Raw genomic sequence first — 21938 nt, 5'->3', positions numbered from 1 at the left:
ACACCAGTACAGCCTATAACCCATCTGATTTCTAATAACACCAGTACAGCCTATAACCCATCTGATTTCTAATAACACCAGTACAGCCTATAACCCATCTGATTTCTAATAACACCAGTACAGCCTATAACCCATCTGATTTCTAATAACACCAGTACAGCCTATAACCCATCTTAATAACACCACTACAGCCTATAACCCATCTGATGTCTAATAACACCAGTACAGCCTATAACCCATCTGATTTCTAATAACACCAGTACAGCCTATAACCCATCTTAATAACACCAGTACAGCCTATAACCCATCTGATTTCTAATAACACCAGTACAGCCTATAACCCATCTGATTTCTAATAACACCAGTACAGCCTATAACCCATCTGATTTCTAATAACACCAGTACAGCCTATAACCCATCTGATTTCTAATAACACCAGTACAGCCTATAACCCATCTGATTTCTAATAACACCAGTACAGTCTATAACCCATCTGATTTCTAATAACACCAGTACAGCCTATAACCCATTTTAATAACACCAGTACAGCCTATCTTATTTGCACCAGAAGAGTGCATGAGCCATATCTGCGGTGAGTGTGGACTGGCCATATTCACTCTATCATTGTGGAATCAGTGACACTTAAGTTTGTTTTTGACAATAATCTCCTGTTTTGTCCCGTATTTATATATTGTATTTATATAGTAATTTAAATCCCAGGACCTCGTCCCCGCAGGAGGCCTTTTCCCGTTTGGTAGGCCGTCATTGTAAATAAGAATTTGTTCTTAACTGACTTGCCCTAATTAATTAAAAAAGGTTAAATAAATAAATGATAAAACAGACATCATATTCTATTAGTGTCTCCCCCGTTCTCATTGGCCGATTCTATGGACGACATTGTTTTTATTGGTCTGTTTGTCAGTGTCGGCAGTGTAGGCTAGCTAGCCTGTCGTTTTGTTTGGCTAGCTAGCCTGTCGTTTTGTTTGGCTAGCTAGCCTGTCGTTTTGTTTGGCTAGCTAGCCTGTCGTTTTGTTTGGCTAGCTAGCCTGTCGTTTAGTTTGGCTAGCTAGCCTGTCGTTTTGTTGTATTAAAACAGATTCTGCTACCGTCTCCAGTCATATAAAGTGTAGTAGAATTGCATGAAATGTGTTTATAAAAGTCCTTTCCTGTGTTGAGAAGGAAGGAATTTCTCCGATTACAGGTCTCTATACTGTCACACGCTCATCCATGCATTGAACTGTCTTTTTCGCAAACACTTATTGAGTTATATTATTAGCCTAAATTATGACTTTCCAATCTACTTATCACATTAGGAATACCTGCCGATCTTACATACATCCGTAAATCTGATAATCAACGGAATGGGTTAATATATATATATATATATATATATATAAAAAAGGTGCATTTTGATGGTAAACAATAGTTTCCCAAAACTGATGATTCGACCTACGGTTGCTCAACATCACTCCTAAAATGTCTTCCGTAGGATCACAATATTCCATCCCTGAAACTCCACCAGACACAGCCGCTGTGTCCACCGCTCTGTGACCCCCGAACGACAGATTTGGTGGTAATATTCAGTGGTGAGTTGTTCCCGTGTGGCTCAGTTGGTAGAGCGTGGTGTTTGCAACGCCAGGGGTTGTGGGGTTCGATTCCCACGGGGGGACCAGTACGGAGAGAAAAAAATGTAGGAAATGTATGCATTCACTACTGTAAGTCGCTCTGGATAAGAGCGTCTGCTAAATGACTAAAATGTAAAATGATGTAAAAATGTGCTGCTCTAGGGCGAGGGGTCGGAGCCCTGCTCTAAGGCGAGGAGTCGGAGCCCTGCTACTCTCCGAGCCCTGATCTAGGGCGAGGGGTCGGAGCCCTGCTCTAGGGCGAGGGGTCGGAGCCCTGCCCTAGGGCGAGGAGTCGGAGCCCTGCCCTAGGGCGAGGCGTCGGAGCCCTGCCCTAGGGCGAGGAGTCGGAGCCCTGCCCTAGGGCGAGGAGTCGGAGGCCATGCCCTAGGGCGAGGTGTCGGAGGCCATGCCCTAGGGCGAGGTGTCCGAGCCCTGCTCTAGGGCGAGGGGTACGAGCCCTGCTCTAAGGCGAGGAGTCGGAGCCCTGCTCTAGGGCGAGGAGTACGAGCCCTGCCCTAGGGCGAGGGGTCGGAGCCCTGCCCTAGGGCGAGGAGTCCGAGCCCTGCCCTAGGGCGAGGGGTCGGAGCCCTGCCCTAGGGCGAGGAGTCGGAGCCATGCCCTAGGGCGCGGAGTCCGAGCCATGCCCTAGGGCGAGGGGTCGGAGCCATGCCCTAGGGCGCGGAGTCCGAGCCATGCTCTAGGGCGAGGAGTCGGAGCCCTGCCCTAGGGCGAGGAGTCGGAGCCCTGCCCTAGGGCGAGGGGTCGGAGCCATGCCCTAGGGCGAGGGGTCCGAGCCATGCTCTAGGGCGAGGAGTCCGAGCCATGCTCTAGGGCGAGGAGTCCGAGCCATGCTCTAAGGCGAGGAGTCCAATTTGTCCTGATTGTGGCGCCATGGGGCCATAGCTTGAACCACGGCCATGGCTGCTTGCAGCTATATTATGTAGATTTTATTTATACCGTTGATGTTGTACATGGAGAAGCGGTTGCAGAAGTTAGCCATGTTGGTCTCCTGTCTGAGAGGGGCCTTCTGGACTGTCTCTGGCCTCCCATCATCCAGACTCTGTACAGAGGAGAGGACAGACAGTATACACAACAAGCATATGAAAATACTACCCACTAAGAAGGTAGTTATAATGCTGAAAATAAATGGTAACAAAACAATCCATATAACATCACTAAAATGTCCACATAATGTATTAGTTAGTTACCAGATAGGGTTAGTTATCGGTGGGGGTTAGGGTTAGTTACCCGATAGGGTTAGGGTTAGTTATCTGTGGGGGTTAGGGTTAGTTATCTGTGGGGGTCAGGGTTAGTTATCTGTGGGGGTCAGGGTTAGTTATCTGTGGGGTTAGGGTTAGTTACCTGTGGGGGTTAGGGTTAGTTATCTGTTTGAGTTAGGGTTAGTTATCTGTGGGGGTTAGGGTTAGTTATCTGTGGGGGTTAGGGTTAGTTACACAATAGGGTTAGGGTTAGTTACCCGATAGGGTTAGGGTTAGTTATCTGTGGGGGTTAGGGTTAGTTATCTGTGGGGGTTAGGGTTAGTTACACAATAGGGTTAGGGTTAGTTACCCGATAGGGTTAGGGTTAGTTATCTGTGGGGGTTAGTTATCTGTGGGGGTTAGGGTTAGTTATCTGTGGGGGTTAGTGTTAGTTATCTGTGGGGATCAGGGTTAGTTATCTGTGGGGGTCAGGGTTAGTTATCTGTGGGGGTCAGGGTTAGTTATCTGTGGGGGTTAGGGTTAGTTATCTGTGGGGGTTAGGGTTAGTTACCCGATAGGGTCAGGGTTAGTTATCTGTGGGGGTTAGGGTTAGTTACCCGATAGGGTTAGGGTTAGTTATCTGTGGGGGTTAGGGTTAGTTATCTGTGGGGGTTAGGGTTAGTTACCCGATAGGGTTAGGGTTAGTTATCTGTGGGGGTTAGGGTTAGTTGCCCCATAGGGTTAGGGTTAGTTGCCCCATAGGGTTAGGGTTAGTTATCTGTGGGGGTCAGGGTTAGTTATCTGTGGGGGTCAGGGTTAGTTATCTGTGGGGGTTAGGGTTCGTTATCTGTGGGGGTTAGGGTTAGTTATCTGTGGGGGTCAAAGGTTAGTTATCTGTGGGGGTTAGGGTTAGTTATCTGTGGGGGTTAGGGTTAGTTATCTGTGGGGGTTAGGGTTAGTTATCTGTGGGGGTTAGGGTTAGTTACCTGTGTGAGTTTATCCAGCTCTCCCAGCCAGGGTTAGTTACCTGTGTGAGTTAGGGTTAGTTACCTGTGTGAGTTTATCCAGCTCTCCCAGCCAGGCTCCAAACATCTTGTCTAGATCCTGATCGTCTTTATCACTGTCCTCCTCTCCTCCATCTGTGTGGTCCAGTTCCTCATCTGACAGCTGCTCCATCTGAAACACACACACACAAGCACGCACGCACGCACACGCACACACACACACATGGTAAAGTTCGTTACCGGCGTGAATTGTAGGTTGACGAGCGTGTCAGTCCCTCTCATTCATCTCCATGGTAACATCCCTGGAGCAAGTCAACCTGACTGATGAACCCCCCTGGCCATCGCAGCGTACGGGTCATTCCAAGTCCACCTGACGGATGAACCCCCCTGGCCATCGCAGCATACGGGTCATTCCAAGTCCACCTGACTGATGAACCCCCCTGGCCATCGCAGCATACGGGTCATTCCAAGTCCACCTGACGGATGAACCCCCCTGGCCATCGCAGCATACGGGTCATTCCAAGTCCACCTGACTGATGAACCCCCCTGGTCACTGACTTCAATCCATGTCTATATGTCTCCAGAACCTATCAAATCACTTGCTCCATCTATATAATCATCCTTCTATATTTCTTTTGTCTTCTATACAACCTTTAAGACACTGGGCACCACTGGGCACCACTGGGCATCACTGGGCATCACTGGGCATCACTGGGCATCACTGGGCACCCCAGAAATTTGAGTGGGTACAAAGTACATGAGGATGGTGGATAGTCTCCCCGTCTGGAAGTGGGAGAATTTAGCATTTTTCAAACACGTGAAAGCTTTTTCATGCAATCTAGAGTCATAATCATTATGCTTAATTATATGTAAAACAAATATATAATATATATATATATATATGCATATCTAAGCGTTAGTCTTGAGCCGTCTGTATCCTTCTGACATGTTCTGTTTGTTAAAGAAACGTAATATGAATCTCAGCTAAAATCTGGGTAACAGATTGAAAGGAATGTGAGTCTTCTTCAGTATATTTAGTTATTACCTTGCTTTTCTAAAGTCTACCAACCTTACCTTGCTTTTCTAAAGTCTACCAACCTTACCTTGCTTTTCTAAAGTCTACCAACCTTACCTTGCTTTTCTAAAGTCTACCAACCTTACCTTGCTTGCCAGCTAAAATACAGGTAACTGCCAAAATAACGGAAACACTTGAGTAATAAATTAGGGATACAAAAGTATATTGAAAGCAGGTGCTTCCACACATGGTTCCGGAGGTTAATTAAGCAATTAACATTCCCATCATGCTTAGGGTCATGTGTAGAAATGCTCGACAGGATATTATTTTGGCTACGATGGCTTTGCCCCCATAGGATGATAATGCTGCCATCCACGGGACATGAGTGGTAATATCTCAACCCAATTAAACACTAGGATGTAAACCATATGCCATGGCCGTCTGGGTCACCAGATCTCAACCCAATTAAACACTTATGGGAGATTCTGGAGCGGCGCCTGAGACAGCGTTTTCTACCACCATTAACAAAACACCAAATGATTGAATTTCTTGTGGAAGAATGGTGTTGAGGTGCTTATTTGAGCTGTTCTTGCCATAATATGGACTTGGTCTTTTACCAAATAGGGCTATCTTCTGTATACCACCCCTACCTTGTCACAACACAACTGATTGGCTCAAACGCATTAAGAAGGAAAGAAATTCCACAAATGAACTTTTTACAAGGCACAGCTGTTAATTGAATTTCATTCCAGGTGACTACCCCATGAAGCTGGTTGAGAGAATGCCAAGAGTGTGCAAAGCTTGTCATCAAGGCAAAGGTTGGCTACTTTGAAGAATCTCAAATATATTTGATATGTTTAACACTTTTTTTTAGTTACTACATGATTCCGTATGTGTTATTTAATAGTGTTGATGTCTTGACTATTATTCTAAAATGTAGAAAATAGTAAAAATAAAGAAAAACCCTGGAATGAGTTGGTGTCCAATCTTTTGACTGGCACTGTATATTATTTTTGTCGCCTGTTTTGCATGTTATTTTGGCATTAAAACGTGTCACATATCAGTTTGCAAACAATGTAAAAACATTTTTATTTAGTTAATAAAGCCGCATACAAACATGATCTCTATTTTGTTTTATGATTAAAGCAGCTCCAAAATGCTGGTGTTTTCAGCCCAGCTCAGTGCTTTCTGTGGTGTTTTCAGCCCGGCTCAGTGCTTTCTGTGGTGTTTCAGCCAAGCTCAGTGCTTTCTGTGGTGTTTCAGCCCAGCTCAGTGCTTTCTGTGGTGTTTCAGCCCAGCTCAGTGCTTTCTGTGGTGTTTCAGCCCAGCTCAGTGCTTTCTGTGGTGTTTCAGCCCAGCTCAGTGCTTTCTGTGGTGTTTTCAGCCCAGCTCAGTGCTTTCTGTGGTGTTTCAGCCCAGCTCAGTGCTTTCTGTGGTGTTTTCAGCCTAGCTCAGTGCTTTATGTGGTGTTTCAGCCCGGCTCAGTGCTTTCTGTGGTGTTTCAGCCCAGCTCAGTGCTTTCTGTGGTGTTTCAGCCTAGCTCAGTGCTTTCTGTGGTGTTTTCAGCCCAGCTCAGTGCTTTCTGTGGTGTTTCAGCCCAGCTCAGTGCTTTCTGTGGTGTTTTCAGCCCAGCTCAGTGCTTTATGTGGTGTTTCAGCCCGGCTCAGTGCTTTCTGTGGTGTTTCAGCCCAGCTCAGTGCTTTCTGTGGTGTTTCAGCCCAGCTCAGTGCTTTATGTGGTGTTTTCAGCTCAGCTCAGTGCTTTCTGTGGTGTTTCAGCCCAGCTCAGTGCTTTCTGTGGTGTTTCAGCCCAGCTCAGTGCTTTCTGTGGTGTTTCAGCCCAGCTCAGTGCTTTCTGTGGTGTTTCAGCCCAGCTCAGTGCTTTCTGTGGTGTTTCAGCCTAGCTCAGTGCTTTCTGTGGTGTTTTCAGCCCAGCTCAGTGCTTTCTGTGGTGTTTCAGCCCAGCTCAGTGCTTTCTGTGGTGTTTCAGCCCAGCTCAGTGCTTTCTGTAGTGGTGTTTCAGCCCAGCTCAGTGCTTTCTGTAGTGGTGTTTCAGCCCAGCTCAATGCTTTATGTGGTGTTTCAGCCTAGCTCAGTGCTTTCTGTGGTGTTTCAGCCCAGCTCAGTGCTTTCTGTGGTGGTGTTTCAGCCTAGCTCAGTGCTTTCTGTAGTGGTGTTTCAGCCCAGCTCAGTGCTTTCTGTAGTGGTGTTTCAGCCCAGCTCAATGCTTTCTGTAGTGGTGTTTCAGCCTAGCTCAATGCTTTCTGTAGTGGTGTTTCAGCCTATCTCAGTGCTTTCTGTGGTGTTTTCAGCCCGGCTCAGTGCTTTCTGTGGTGTTTATGTGGTGTTTTCAGCCCAGCTCAGTGCTTTCTGTGGTGTTTCAGCCCAGCTCAGTGCTTTCTGTGGTGTTTCAGCCCAGCTCAGTGCTTTCTGTGGTGTTTCAGCCCAGCTCAGTGCTTTCTGTGGTGTTTCAGCCCAGCTCAGTGCTTTCTGTGGTGTTTCAGCCCAGCTCAGTGCTTTCTGTGGTGTTTTCAGCCCAGCTCAGTGCTTTCTGTGGTGTTTCAGCCAAGCTCAGTGCTTTCTGTGGTGTTTCAGCCAAGCTCAGTGCTTTCTGTGGTGTTTCAGCCCAGCTCAGTGCTTTCTGTGGTGTTTCAGCCTAGCTCAGTGCTTTCTGTGGTGTTTCAGCCCAGCTCAGTGCTTTCTGTGGTGTTTTCAGCCCAGCTCAGTGCTTTCTGTGGTGTTTCAGCCCGGCTCAGTGCTTTCTGTGGTGGTGGGGCGAGCCAGCGGAAAATACACAATGTAGGCGTTAGAAATCTTCTCTAGTTTCGCTGTGATTGGCTCAGTGTTCTGTCACTCATGGCACACATAATCTGCAGAGAGAGCTAGGAAGTTCAAGCCCCCTTGGGTGCTGACATAGATTTACATTAGAAGTTCCCATCTGAAGAAGACTCAAGGTCATTGGCCACAGATAAAATGATGTCAAATCACGTTATATCTACCGTAGCTTTGATTGGACTGATCATGTCAACATCAAACTTTCAAAATCTTAGCTAGCAAGCTAGCAGTCATCATGAATCATGTCGACAATATACTGGAAAATCATTTTCAATCCTTGTTATTATGAAGAAAAATTATAGATAAAATGTATCGGTGCTCATCGGCCATTGGACATAAACGTTACGCAACAAGTTGGACATCGCAAATTCAACAAATGAGTGATTTGGAAGGAATCAGAGGCTAAACGCAAGCGTCGCAAAGCAATCACTAGTTTGCTTCCCTTGCTATTCAGTGGAGAGGTTGTGTGGTCCAAGTCTGGGTTTAAGAGTCTCTTTTCCAAGCTTAAAACATTCACATGCAACACCATGGGCCAGAAAAGGTTGAAAACATTGGCCATGCTGTCAATCCAGCAGGACTTCTGCCTCGTTCCAAACAACTGGAAACTCTGAACTGGGAAATTTCAGACTTCGGTGAGTTCAAAACAACTGGGAATTCTGGGAAAAAAACGTCATCCAACTCAGAGTTCCAAGTCGGGGACTCTGGCCTCTTTCTAGAGCTCCGACTCGAAGATCCCTGACGCCATGATTCAACCTTGCTTTTTTTCCCCCCAGAGTTACCAGTTGTCTTCAAAGCACCATAAATCCAGAGAATGTCAGACTTTTAATGACAAAGTTTCATGACAAAATGTGCTCACATAGAAGGATCGCCACGCCACCTCCCTGTTGAAGTGAGCACAGCATAGATGATATAATATGACAGGGAGATATCTATACTGTAGCTAAGAAAGTCATACTAAGTGTATGTTGTGTAGCAAGCTGTTAGTAGCCCATGTGCCTCACCCTAATAATTTGGTCCCTTTCCCCCTCATTACTGGTACATTATTATTGGTGGTACATACGGTGCATTCGGGAAGGATTCAGACCCGTTGACCTTTTCCACATTTTATTACGTTACAGCCTTATTCTAAAATGTATTAAATAAAAAATAAAAAAAATCATCATCAATCTACACACAATACCCCCATAATGACATCACAATACCCCCATAATGACAGCACAATACCCCCATAATGACAGCACAATACCCCCATAATGACAGCACAATACCCCCATAATGACAGCACAATACCCCCATAATGACATCACAATACCCCATAACGACATCACAATACCCCATAACGACATCACAATACCCCATAACGACATCACAATACCCCATAACGACATCACAATACCCCATAACGACATCACAATACCCCATAACGACATCACAATACCCCATAATGACAAAGCGACAACGTTATTTACGGAAGTATTCAGACTCTTTACTATGAGACTCTAAATTGAGCTCAGGTGCATCCTGTTTCCATTGATCATCCTTGAGATATTTCAACAACTTGATTGGAGTCCACCTGTGGTAAATTCAAATTGATTGGACATGATTTGGAAAAGGCACACAGCTGTCTATATAAGGTCCCACAGTTGACAGCGCATGTCAGAGCAAAAACCAAGCCATGAGGTCAAAGGAATTGTCCGTAGAGCTCTGAGACAGAATTGTGTCGAGGCACAGATCTGGGGAAGGGTACGTCTCTGGAGTGACGTGAAAATAGCTGACACTCCCCATCCAACCTGACAGAGCTTGAGAGGATCTGCAGAGAAGAAAGGGAGAAACTCCCCAAATACAGGTGTGCCAAGCTTATAGCTTCATACCCAAGAAGACTCGAGGCTGTAATCACAGCCAAAGGTGCTTCAACAAAGTACTGAGTAAAGGGTCTGAATACTTATATAAAATTCAACAAATTACTGAGTAAACATCCCTAACCAGTAAAAAGGGACTTTAACAACTGTTGTTTTCTCTGTAATAATACTAGTCGCCAAGCAATTTTGTGAACTTGGCTAATGTGTAGATTGATGAGGAAATGTTTTTATTGAAAGTATTTTTTAGAATAAGGCTGTAACTTAACAAAATGTGGTAAAAAGTCAAGGGGTCTGACTCCTGTCCGAATGCATTGTATCTAGTATTATCCCTACTGGTTCACCCAGAGTAGGATCTGATTTTGGAGCAGACAGATGTCAGAGTCCTCATCAGAACAGGACCAATCCATCTGACAGGAAACTCCAGTCCTCAGGGGCCAGATTGGTGTCACACTTTTGCCCCAGTCCCTAGCTAACACACCTGACTACCAATAATCACCTAATCATGATCTTCAGTTTAGAATGCAATTAGTTTAAATCAGCTGTGTTCGCTAGGGATCGGGGTAAAAGTGTAACACCAAATCAGACCCTAGGGATGGGGGGAAAAGTGTGACACCAAATCAGACCCTAGAGATGGGGGTAAAAGTGTGACACAAAATCAGGCCCTAGGGATGGGGGTAAAAGTGTGACACCAAATCAGACCCTAGGGATGGGGGTAAAAGTGTGACACAAAATCAGACCCTAGGGATGGGGGTAAAAGTGTAACACCAATCAGGCCCTAGGGATGGGGGTAAAAGTGTAACACCAAATCAGACCCTAGGGATGGGGGTAAAAGTCTAACAACAATCAGGCCCCCGGGGGCTGGAATTGCCCACAGCTGCATCAGGATGTGACACAGACACTATTGGGATAAACCACAGTACAAACTCGGAACACAACCTCATTTACTGTGCATAGAGTGGATTAATACTTTTGTACTGTAGACTGGGCCTTGGCTGCGGTCCGAACACTTAAAAAGACACACCCTCGTCCACTTATCCTCGCCTTATACGCCTTGGGGGAAATCCCTGTCGCCATCTTGGAGGGCGGTCCAAATGATTAGCCAAGCAAGGGGAGTTAGCAACGTAAGCCGTTCAGCCCTCGTTTTTAATGGAGTTTGCGAGTGTACAATTATGTTCACTTCGGGGGCCTGAAACGCTCCATAATTCAATTCACAACGATCGTACATCCACTAAGAAACGTCAGCAAAAACTTAAAAACAACATCAATGAGGAAGTCAACATACAAGTGTTAAGTAAAAACAAATGCAACTAATGCACATGACCGCACAAACACGTCTCGTAAAAAAGTAAATATGATTTTGTTTGGTTATCTTTTGGAAATTGTACAAATAAAATATTTTCCTTCTTCAGATCCAGCTAGGCAGACTTATGTTAGTTAGCTAATTAATTTGCTAGCTCTCATAGGCATTATTATATATTTCATATAAGTAGACCTTCCCTCCCTCCCCTCTAGTCCTGCCCCAACCTTCCCTCCCTCTACTCCTGCCCCAACCTACCCTCCCTCTACTCCTGCCCCAACCTACCCTCCCTCTACTCCTGCCCCAACCTTCCCTCCCTCTACTCCTGCCCCAACCTCCCCTCCCTTCCCTCCCTCTACTCCTGCCCCAACCTCCCCTCCCTTCCCTCCCTCTACTCCTGCCCCAACCTCCCCTCCCTACCCTCCCTCTACTCCTGCCCCAACCTCCCCTCCCTCTACTCCTGCCCCAACCTTCCCTCCCTCTACTCCTGCCCCAACCTCCCCTCCCTCTACTCCCTCTACTCCTGCCCCAACCTCCCCTCTAGTCCTGCCCCAACCTTCCCTCCCTCTACTCCTGCCCCAACCTCCCCTCCCTTCCCTCCCTCTACTCCTGCCCCAACCTTCCCTCCCTCTACTCCTGCCCCAACCTACCCTCCCTCTACTCCTGCCCCAACCTACCCTCCCTCTACTCCTGCCCCAACCTCCCCTCCCTTCCCTCCCTCTACTCCTGCCCCAACCTCCCCTCCCTACCCTCCCTCTACTCCTGCCCCAACCTCCCCTCCCTCTACTCCTGCCCCAACCTTCCCTCCCTCTACTCCTGCCCCAACCTCCCCTCCCTCTACTCCCTCTACTCCTGCCCCAACCTCCCCTCTAGTCCTGCCCCAACCTTCCCTCCCTCTACTCCTGCCCCAACCTCCCCTCCCTCTACTCCCTCTACTCCTGCCCCAACCTCCCCTCCCTTCCCTCCCTCTACTCCTGCCCCAACCTTCCCTCCCTCTACTCCTGCCCCAACCTCCCCTCCCTTCCCTCCCTCTACTCCTGCCCCAACCTCCCCTCCCTACCTCCCTCTACTCCTGCCCCAACCTCCTCCCTCTACTCCCTCTACTCCTGCCCCAACCTTCCCTCCCTCTACTCCCTCTACTCCTGCCCCAACCTCCCCTCCCTCTACTCCTGCCCCAACCTCCCCTCCCTCTACTCCCTCTACTCCTGCCCCAACCTTCCCTCCCTCTACTCCCTCTACTCCTGCCCCAACCTCCCCTCCCTCTACTCCCTCTACTCCTGCCCCAACCTCCCCTCTAGTCCTGCCCCAACCTTCCCTCCCTCTACTCCTGCCCCAACCTCCCCTCCCTCTACTCCCTCTACTCCTGCCCCAACCTCCCCTCCCTCTACTCCTGCCCCAACCTTCCCTCCCTCTACTCCTGCCCCAACCTCCCCTCCCTCTACTCCCTCTACTCCTGCCCCAACCTCCCCTCTAGTCCTGCCCCAACCTTCCCTCCCTCTACTCCTGCCCCAACCTTCCCTCCCTCTACTCCTGCCCCAACCTTCCCTTCCTCTACTCCTGCCCCAACCTCCCCTCCCTCTACTCCTGCCCCAACCTCCCCTCCCTCTACTCCCTCTACTCCTGCCCCAACCTTCCCTCCCTCTACTCCTGCCCCAACCTCCCCTCCCTCTACTCCCTCTACTCCTGCCCCAACCTCCCCTCCCTCTACTCCTGCCCCAACCTCCCCTCCCTCTACTCCCTCTACTCCTGCCCCAACCTCCCCTCCCTCTACTCCCTCTACTCCTGCCCCAACCTTCCCTCTTCTCCCTCTACCTCAGTTATTCCCTTCCCTCGCTATGACATTGGACATCTTTGTGCTGATGTTTAGATTCTGTAACTCCAGTGTTATTGTCCTGCTAAAAAGGTGACTTCATCTCCCAGTGTCTGTTGAAAAGCGGACTGAACCAAGTTATACCCGAGGATTTTGCCTGTGCTTAGCTCTATTCCGTTTATTTTGATCCCTAGCCCTTGCCGGTGACAAGCAAACCCATAACATGATGCAGCCACCACCATGATTGAAAATACGAAGAGCGGTACTCAGTGATGTGTTGTGTGTTGGATTTTCCACAAACATAACACTTTGTATCAGGACAAAGTTAAATTCTTTGCCACAATTTTTTACAGTTTTACTTTAGTGCCTTACTATAAACAAGATGCATGTTTTGGAATGTTTTTATTCTGTACAGGCTTTCTTCTTTTCACTCTGTCAATTAGGTTAGTATTGTGGAGTAACTACAATGTTGTTGATCCATCCTCTGTTTTCTCCCATTACAGCCATTAAACTCTGTAACTGTTTTAAAGTCACCATTGGCCTCATGGTGAAAATCCTTAAATGGTTTCCTTCCTCTCTGGCAACTGAGTTAGCAATGACGCCTGTATATTTGTAGTGACTGGGTGTATTGATACACCATCCAAAGTGTAATGAATAACTTCACCATGCTCAAGGGGATATTCAATGTCTGCTTTTTATCTTTATTTTAACCCATCTACCAATAGGTGCCCTTCTTTGAGAGGCATTGGGAAAACCTCCCTGGTCTTTGTGGTTGAATCTGTGTTTGAAATTCACTGCTCGACTGAGAGACCTCACAGATAATTGTATGTGTGGAGGTACAGAGATGAGGTATTCATTCACAAATCACGTTAAACACCATTATTGCACAGTGAGTCCATGCAACTTCAGCACATTTTTTCCCCCCCCAGAACTTATTTAGGCTTGCCATAGCAAAGGGGTTGAATACTTTGAGTCTAGACATGTCAGCTTTTAATTTATGTGTCTAAAAACGTATTTCCAGTTTGACATTATTATTGTGTATAAAACCAGTGACACAAAGTTTGTCTGTAACATAACGACGTGGAAAACATAACGACGTGGAAAACATAACGATGTGGAAAAAGTCAAGGTGTATGAAAACTTGCTGAAGGCACGTTGAAACCGAGGCAGTTCAGCTGCGAGACGTAAAACAGCGCTGAAAACCGAGGCAGTCTAGCTGCGAGACGTAAAACAGCGCTGAAAACCGAGGCAGTCTAGCTGCGAGACGTAAAACAGCGCTGAAACCGAGGCAGTCCAGCTGGGAGACGAAAAACAGCGCTGAAACCGAGGCAGTCTAGCTGCGACACGTAAAGGCTCTTGAGAAACTAAAGGAGTTTGATGATGACAGGCCGTAAAACACTGAAAACCGAGATGAGTCCGACGCGGTTCTGATAATGGAGAGAGAGAGATTTGACTCTCCAGACGTCCTAGCACTGTGTGTAAATGAAGCAGTAAAAGGCATAGGAATGTAGTGAGCAGTGTGCACTCTTCAGTAATCACTAGCTTTATCACGCACTGGAGTGCGTCCCAACTGGCACCCTATTCTCTGTGTAGTGCACTACTTTTGACCAGGGCCCATAGGGAGTGCACTATATAGGGAATAGGGTGCTTTTACTAGACTAGAGGGTTTTCTGTCTCTCTCAAAAGGCACCGGGCCATAAATCAAATCCTCTCAACCTCTGCCTCAGGCATCCTTCAGATCAGGCATAAAACACACACACACACACACACACACACACACACACACACACACACACACACACACACACACACACACACACACACACACACACACACACACACACACACACACACAAAACACACTCTCTCAACCAACGCCCTATGAATCTTTCCCTCCATCCTGCCTCAGTCTCTGCCTCTGAAAAACATCCCCACAACATGACGCTGCCACCACCATGCTTCACCGTGGGGATGGTGCCAGGTTTCCTCCAGACGTGACGCTTGGCATTCAGGCCAAAGAGTTCAATCTTGGTTTCATCAGACCAGAGAATCTTGTTTCTCATAGTCTGAGAGTCCTTCAGGTGCCTTTTGGCAAACTCAGTGGGCTGTCATGTGCCTTTTACTGAGGAGTGGCTTCCGTCTGGCCACTCTACCATAAAGGCCTGATTGGTAGTGCTGCAGAGATGGTTGTCGTTCTGGAAGTTTCTCTCATCTCCGCAGAGGAACTCTGGAGCTCTGTTAGAGTGACCATGACCAAGGCCCTTTTTGGTACCCTTCCTCAGATCTGTACCTCGACACAATCCTGTCTCGGGGCTCTACGGACAATTCCATGGCTTGGTTTTTGCTCTGACATGCACTGTCAACTGTGGGACCTTATATAGACAGGTGTGTGCCTGTAGCGGCTGTCGTAGGAGAGAGAGGACCAAGGCGCAGCGGGGTTGCGTGCTCATCATTATAATTTATTAAATAAACGTGAACACGGAAAACAGAGAACGACAAACCGACAGTTTTACAGGCTGAATACTAGCAGTGCGAAATACAACTACCCACAAATCCCCAGGTGAAAACACGCAACTAATATATGACTCCCAATCAGGAACAACGATGTACAGCTGTTCCTGATCGGGAGCCACACAGAAATAAACAAACTAGAAAACCAACCTAGAATACAAAACCCAGAACATACACCAAAACCCCGTAATACATAAATAAAACACCCCTCTACAATACTCATAACCCCCGAACCACATAAAACAAATACCCTCTGCCACGTCCTGACCAACCTACAAATACAAATAACCCTTATACTGGTCAGGACGTGACAGTGCCTTTCCAAATCATGTCCAATCAATTGAATTTACCACAGGTGGACTCCAATCAAGTTGTAGAAACATCTCAAGAACGATCAATGGAAGCAAGATGCACCTGAGCTCAATTTCCAGTCTCATAGCAAAAGGGTCTGAATACTTATGTAAATAAGGTATCTGTTTATTATTTTAAATACATAAGAAAAAAAATGTAAAACATGTTTTTGATGTGTCATTATTGTGTATGGATTGATGCCCTCCCTAGCCTGATGTGGCGGTGCTCTCCCTAGCCTGACGAGGCGGTGGTGCCCTCCCTAGCCCGACGAGGTGGCGGTGCCCTCCCTAGCCCGACGAGGTGGCGGTGCTCTCCCTAGCCTGACGAGGAGGCGGTGCCCTCCCTAGCCTGACGAGGAGGCGGTGCCCTCCCTAGCCTGACGAGGTGGCGGTGCCCTCCCTAGCCTGACGAGGTGGCGGTGCCCTCCCTAGCCTGACGAGGTGGCGGTGCCCTCCCTAGCCTGACGAGGCGGCGGTGCCCTCCCTAGCCTGACGAGGTGGCGGTGCTCTCCCTAGCCTGACGAGGTGGCGGTGCCCTCCCTAGCCTGATGAGGTGGCGGTGCCCTCCCTAGCAGAGGTAAACACTAATACATGACGTTCACACAGTAATGGTCCACAAAAGCCCACCAGCAGTCATCGTTCCAGAGCCAAGTCAATCAGACAGCTGAACCCCTGGGGTCGGTCTGTGGACTAGTTTCACATTCTAATGGCATGGTGGAGCTGAAGCATCTCCAACCAAAAGGTGTCCCAAAATGGCACCCTATTCCCTATAAAGAGCACTACTTTTAGCCAAGGCTCTGGTCAAAAGCAGTGCACTATGTAGGGAACAGTGTGCAGGTTGAGAGGCCCCCCTAGTCTCCGCTAGCCACTCTCCGACAGGATATTGTTCTCTCTCTCTCTCTCTCTCTGTCCCTCCTCCTCAGCAGATCCAGGACAGCACAGTGAAATGTACCTCTGAGCTGTATCCCAGCCAGCCAATCACTAGACGAACGGGGAGAAAACCAATCTAGCTATCCTCTCTCTGCCAGCTATCCTCTCTCTGCCAAGGTACCCCTCTCCCTTGTCCTCCACAGCTATCCTCTCTCTGCCAGGGTGCCTCTCTCCCTTGTCCTCCACAGCTATCCTCTCTCTGCCAGGGTGCCTCTCTCCCTTGTCCTCCACAGCTATCTTCTCTCTGCCAGGGTGCCTCTCTCCCTTGTCCTCCACAGCTATCCTCTCTCTGCCAGGGTGCCTCTCTCCCTTGTCCTCCACAGCTATCCTCTCTCTGCCAGGGTGCCTCTCTCCCTTGTCCTCCACAGCTATCCTCTCTCTGCCAGGGTGCCTCTCTCCCTTGTCCTCCACAGCTATCCTCTCTCTGCCAGGGTGCCTCTCTCCCTTGTCCTCCACAGCTATCTTCTCTCTGCCAGGGTGCCTCTCTCCCTTGTCCTCCACAGCTATCTTCTCTCTGCCAGGGTGCCTCTCTCCCTTGTCCTCCACAGCTATCTTCTCTCTGCCAGGGTGCCTCTCTCCCTTGTCCTCCACAGCTATCCTCTCTCTGCCAGGGTGCCTCTCTCCCTTGCCCTCCACAGCTATCCTCTCTCTGCCAGGGTGCCTCTCTCCCTTGTCCTCCACAGCTATCTTCTCTCTGCCAGGGTGCCTCTCTCCCTTGTCCTCCACAGCTATCCTCTCTCTGCCAGGGTGCCTCTCTCCCTTGTCCTCCACAGCTATCCTCTCTCTGCCAGGGTGCCTCTCTCCCTTGTCCTCCACAGGTATTATCTCTCTGCCAGGTATCCTCTCTCTGCCAGGGTACCTCTCTCCCTTGTCCTCCACAGGTATTATCTCTCTGCCAGGTATCTTCTCTCTGCCAGGTACCCTCACTCCCTTGCCCTCCACAGGTCCACAACAAAATGTAATTGATCACAGCAGAGTGAAATGCATCCCTGAGCTCTATCCCAGCCGGTCAGCTGGAGGACAGAGGAAGAGATGGAGGAAGGAGTTAACAGGAAGACAAACACTGGGCCAGAATCACTCCCTCCATTACCTCATAGTCATCCCAGAGGGAAACTACAGCTGCCAATCTCTCTCTGCTGCTGCTCCAGTGTTCAATATGACAGGCCTAACAGGATGCTGCTCCAGTGTTCAATAAGACAGGCCTAACAGGATGCTGCTCCAGTGTTCTATATGACAGGCCTAACAGGATGCTGCTCCAGTGTTCAATATGACAGGCCTAACAGGATGCTGCTCCAGTGTTCTATATGACAGGCCTAACAGGATGCTGCTCCAGTGTTCTATATGACAGGCCTAACAGGATGCTGCTCCAGTGTTCTATATGACAGGCCTAACAGGATGCTGCTCCAGTGTTCAATATGACAGGCCTAACAGGATGCTGCTCCAGTGTTCAATATGACAGGCCTAACAGGATGCTGCTCCAGTGTTCAATATGACAGGCCTAACAGGATGCTGCTCCAGTGTTCAATAAGACAGGCCTAACAGGATGCTGCTCCAGTGTTCAATATGACAGGCCTAACAGGATGCTGCTCCAGTGTTCAATATGACAGGCCTAACAGGATGCTGCTCCAGTGTTCAATAAGACAGGCCTAACAGGATGCTGCTCCAGTGTTCAATATGACAGGCCTAACAGGATGCTGCTGCTCCAGTGTTCTATATGGCAGGCCTAACAGGATGCTGCTCCAGTGTTCTATATGACAGGCCTAACAGGATGCTGCTCCAGTGTTCAATATGACAGGCCTAACAGGATGCTGCTCCAGTGTTCAATATGACAGGCCTAACAGGATGCTGCTCCAGTGTTCAATATGACAGGCCTAACAGGATGCTGCTCCAGTGTTCAATATGACAGGCCTAACAGGATGCTGCTCCAGTGTTCAATAAGACAGGCCTAACAGGATGCTGCTCCAGTGTTCAATATGACAGGCCTAACAGGATGCTGCTGCTCCAGTGTTCAATATGACAGGCCTAACAGGATGCTGCTCCAGTGATCTATATGACAGGCCTAACAGGATGCTGCTCCAGTGTTCAATATGACAGGCCTAACAGGATGCTGCTCCAGTGTTCAATATGACAGGCCTAACAGGATGCTGCTCCAGTGTTCAATAAGACAGGCCTAACAGGATGCTGCTCCAGTGTTCAATAAGACAGGCCTAACAGGATGCTGCTCCAGTGTTCAATATGACAGGCCTAACAGGATGGTGCTGCTCCAGTGTTCAATATGACAGGCCTAACAGGATGCTGCTGCTCCAGTGTTCTATATGGCAGGCCTAACAGGATGCTGCTCCAGTGTTCTATATGACAGGCCTAACAGGATGCTGCTCCAGTGTTCAATATGACAGGCCTAACAGGATGCTGCTCCAGTGTTCAATATGACAGGCCTAACAGGATGCTGCTCCAGTGTTCAATATGACAGGCCTAACAGGATGCTGCTCCAGTGTTCAATAAGACAGGCCTAACAGGATGCTGCTCCAGTGTTCAATATGACAGGCCTAACAGGATGCTGCTGCTCCAGTGTTCAATATGACAGGCCTAACAGGATGCTGCTCCAGTGATCTATATGACAGGCCTAACAGGATGCTGCTCCAGTGTTCAATATGACAGGCCTAACAGGATGCTGCTCCAGTGTTCAATATGACAGGCCTAACAGGATGCTGCTCCAGTGTTCTATATGACAGGCCTAACAGGATGCTGCTCCAGTGTTCTATATGACAGGCCTAACAGGATGCTGCTCCAGTGTTCTATATGACAGGCCTAACAGGATGCTGCTCCAGTGTTCTATATGACAGGCCTAACAGGATGCTGCTCCAGTGTTCTATATGACAGGCCTAACAGGATGCTGCTGCTCCAGTGTTCAATATGACAGGCCTAACAGGATGCTGCTGCTCCAGTGTTCTATATGACAGGCCTAACAGGAGCTGCTGCTCCAGTGTTCTATATGACAGGCCTAACAGGACGCTGCTGCTGCTCCAGTGTTCAATATGACAGGCCTAACAGGATGCTGCTGCTGCTCCAGTGTTCTATATGACAGGCCTAACAGGATGCTGCTGCTCCACTGTTTACTCCCAGTACACCCTGAGACTCGGTCATCCGAAACAGATGGAAATCACATTTTGCTGTAGCTTACAGTACCACATCCAGGGGGGTTTCCTAGTGCAGCTTTACAACAGGCCTCTTGACTAGAGCCTTGATTTCTAGCTCATCTGTATCCTGTACGCCTAACAGTTTTACGTCCAGAACTAGTGCTTCGTCCCTCCAGGTTTAACCTAGTCTGTAGTGCTGTAAAACCTCAGGCCCCCCACTGTGAGATCTCTGTGGGATCTCTGGGTGTTCCCCAGTGCTTCAGAGACTGAGAGACAGGCCCAGGGTAGGTTGTTGAGGATCGGAGCTCATGGGAGGTTATTTTCAACTTCCACAGCAGCAGGAGCTGAGCACCCCAGAGAGAGGAGGAGAGAGAGAGAGGAGGAGAGAGAGAAAAAGAGAGAGGACAGAGAGAGAGAGGACAGAGAGCGAGAGAGAGGAGAGACAGCGAGAGAGAGAGGAGAGAGAGCGAGAGAGAGGAGAGAGAGCGAGAGAGAGGAGAGAGAGCGAGAGAGAGGAGAGACAGCGAGAGAGAGAGCGAGAGAGAGAGCGAGAGAGAGCGAGAGGAGAGAGAGCGAGAGGAGAGAGAGCGAGAGAGAGCGAGAGAGAGGAGAGAGCGAGAGGAGAGAGAGCGAGAGGAGAGAGAGCGGACAGCGAGAGAGAGGACAGAGAGAGCGAGAGCGGAGAGAGAGAGAGAGCGGAGAGAGAGAGAGCGAGAGAGGACAGAGAGAGCGAGAGCGAGAGAGAGGAAGAGAGAGAGGAAGAGAGCGAGAGAGAGAGAGAGAGAGAGAGAGAGAGAGAGCGAGCGAGAGAGAGGGAGAGAGCGAGAGGTCCTAACCCTGCTGAGAGCCTGTTCAGCCTGGGACACCAATAGAAGAAAGGATGATGGATGGAGCTATGCCAAATATCCCAACTAGCCACCACACTCCTGAATAATACTTCAAGATAGTTCAATTGATGATAGTGTTTTTACATGAAGGGTCCTAGTTTTGAGAAATAAAGTAATTTCTAATGATCCAAAAAATATGACTAATGATATTATTAAATGTTGCTTGTGAAGCAAGAGTCCCCCACTTTAAAATCTTCAACATACTTCCAAGCTAGAAACATCATTCAAACTTTACAAAATGTGCAGACCGGTCTGGAATAGTGTTCTTGTTTTCAAACACTACATCGGACACCCCTTCAAATAAGTCGATACGGCTATTTCAGCCACACCCGTTGCTGACAGGTGTATAAAATAAAAATACATTTTAAAAAAAATCGAGCACACAGCCATGCAATCTCCATAGGGAAACATTGGCAGTAGAATGGCCCTGTACTGAAGAGCTCAGTGACTTTCAACGTGGCACCGTCATAGGATGCCACTTTTCCAACAAGTCATTTTGTCAAATTCCTGCCCTGCTAGAGCTGCCTTGATCAACTGTAAGGGCTGTTATTGTGAAGTGGAAACGTCTTGGAGCAACAACGGCTCAGCCGTGAAGTGGTAGGCCACACAAGCTCACAGAACGGGACCCACCCGAGTGCTGAAGTGTGTAGCATGTCAAAATTGTCTGTACTTCAGTCGCAACCCTCCGAGTCCCAAACTAACTCTGGAAGGAAGCAAGAACATCACAGCGCGACCTCACTGATGCTCGTGTGACTGAACGGAAGCAAGTCCCCCGCAGCAATGTTCCAACATCTAGTGGAAAGCCTTCCCAGAAGAGTGGAGGCTGTTATAGCAGCAATGTTGCAACATCTAGTGGAAAGCCTTCCCAGAAGAGTGGAGGCTGTTATAGCAGCAATGTTCCAACATCTAGTGGAAAGCCTTCCTAGAAGAGAGGAGGCTGTTATAGCAGCAATGTACCAACATCTAGTGGAAAGCCTTCCCAGAAGAGTGGAGGCTGTTATAGCAGCAATGTTCCAACATCTAGTGGAAAGCCTTCCCAGAAGAGTGGAGGCTGTTATAGCAGCAATGTTCCAACATCTAGTGGAAAGCCTTCCCAGAAGAGTGGAGGGCTGTTATAGCAGCAATGTACCAACATCTAGTGGAAAGCCTTCCCAGAAGAGTGGAGGCTGTTATAGCAGCAATGTTCCAACATCTAGTGGAAAGCCTTCCCAGAAGAGTGGAGGCTGTTATAGCAGCAATGTACCAACATCTAGTGGAAAGCCTTCCCAGAAGAGTGGAGGCTGTTATAGCAGCAATGTTCCAACATCTAGTGGAAAGCCTTCCCAGAAGAGAGGAGGCTGTTATAGCAGCAATGTTCCAACATCTAGTGGAATGCCTTCCCAGAAGAGTGGAGGCTGTTATAGCAGCAATGTTCCAACATCTAGTGGAAAGCCTTCCCAGAAGAGTGGAGGCTGTTATAGCAGCAATGTTCCAACATCTA

General features: G+C 48.4%; 1 protein-coding gene across 4 annotated transcripts in view; it reads right to left on the bottom strand.

Moving 5' to 3' along the window:
- Positions 1 to 21938, bottom strand: part of LOC106586965 (ras-associated and pleckstrin homology domains-containing protein 1) — a 178419-nt gene that overhangs the window by 93734 nt on the left and 62747 nt on the right. For all 4 annotated transcript variants that reach the window (XM_045707278.1, XM_045707280.1, XM_045707279.1 and 1 more), the window contains exons 3-4: positions 3875 to 4000; positions 2583 to 2685 (exon numbers count right to left, since the gene is read on the bottom strand). In XM_045707278.1, the coding sequence (XP_045563234.1) occupies positions 2583 to 2685; positions 3875 to 4000 (229 nt within the window). The remainder of the gene's footprint in view (positions 1 to 2582; positions 2686 to 3874; positions 4001 to 21938) is intronic.

This window comes from Salmo salar, chromosome ssa25 (assembly GCF_905237065.1).
Source record: "Salmo salar chromosome ssa25, Ssal_v3.1, whole genome shotgun sequence".
Classification (NCBI taxonomy): Eukaryota; Metazoa; Chordata; class Actinopteri; order Salmoniformes; family Salmonidae; genus Salmo; species Salmo salar.
Note: the sequence above shows the minus strand (reverse complement) of the source record. Positions and strands in the feature narration are given on the sequence as shown.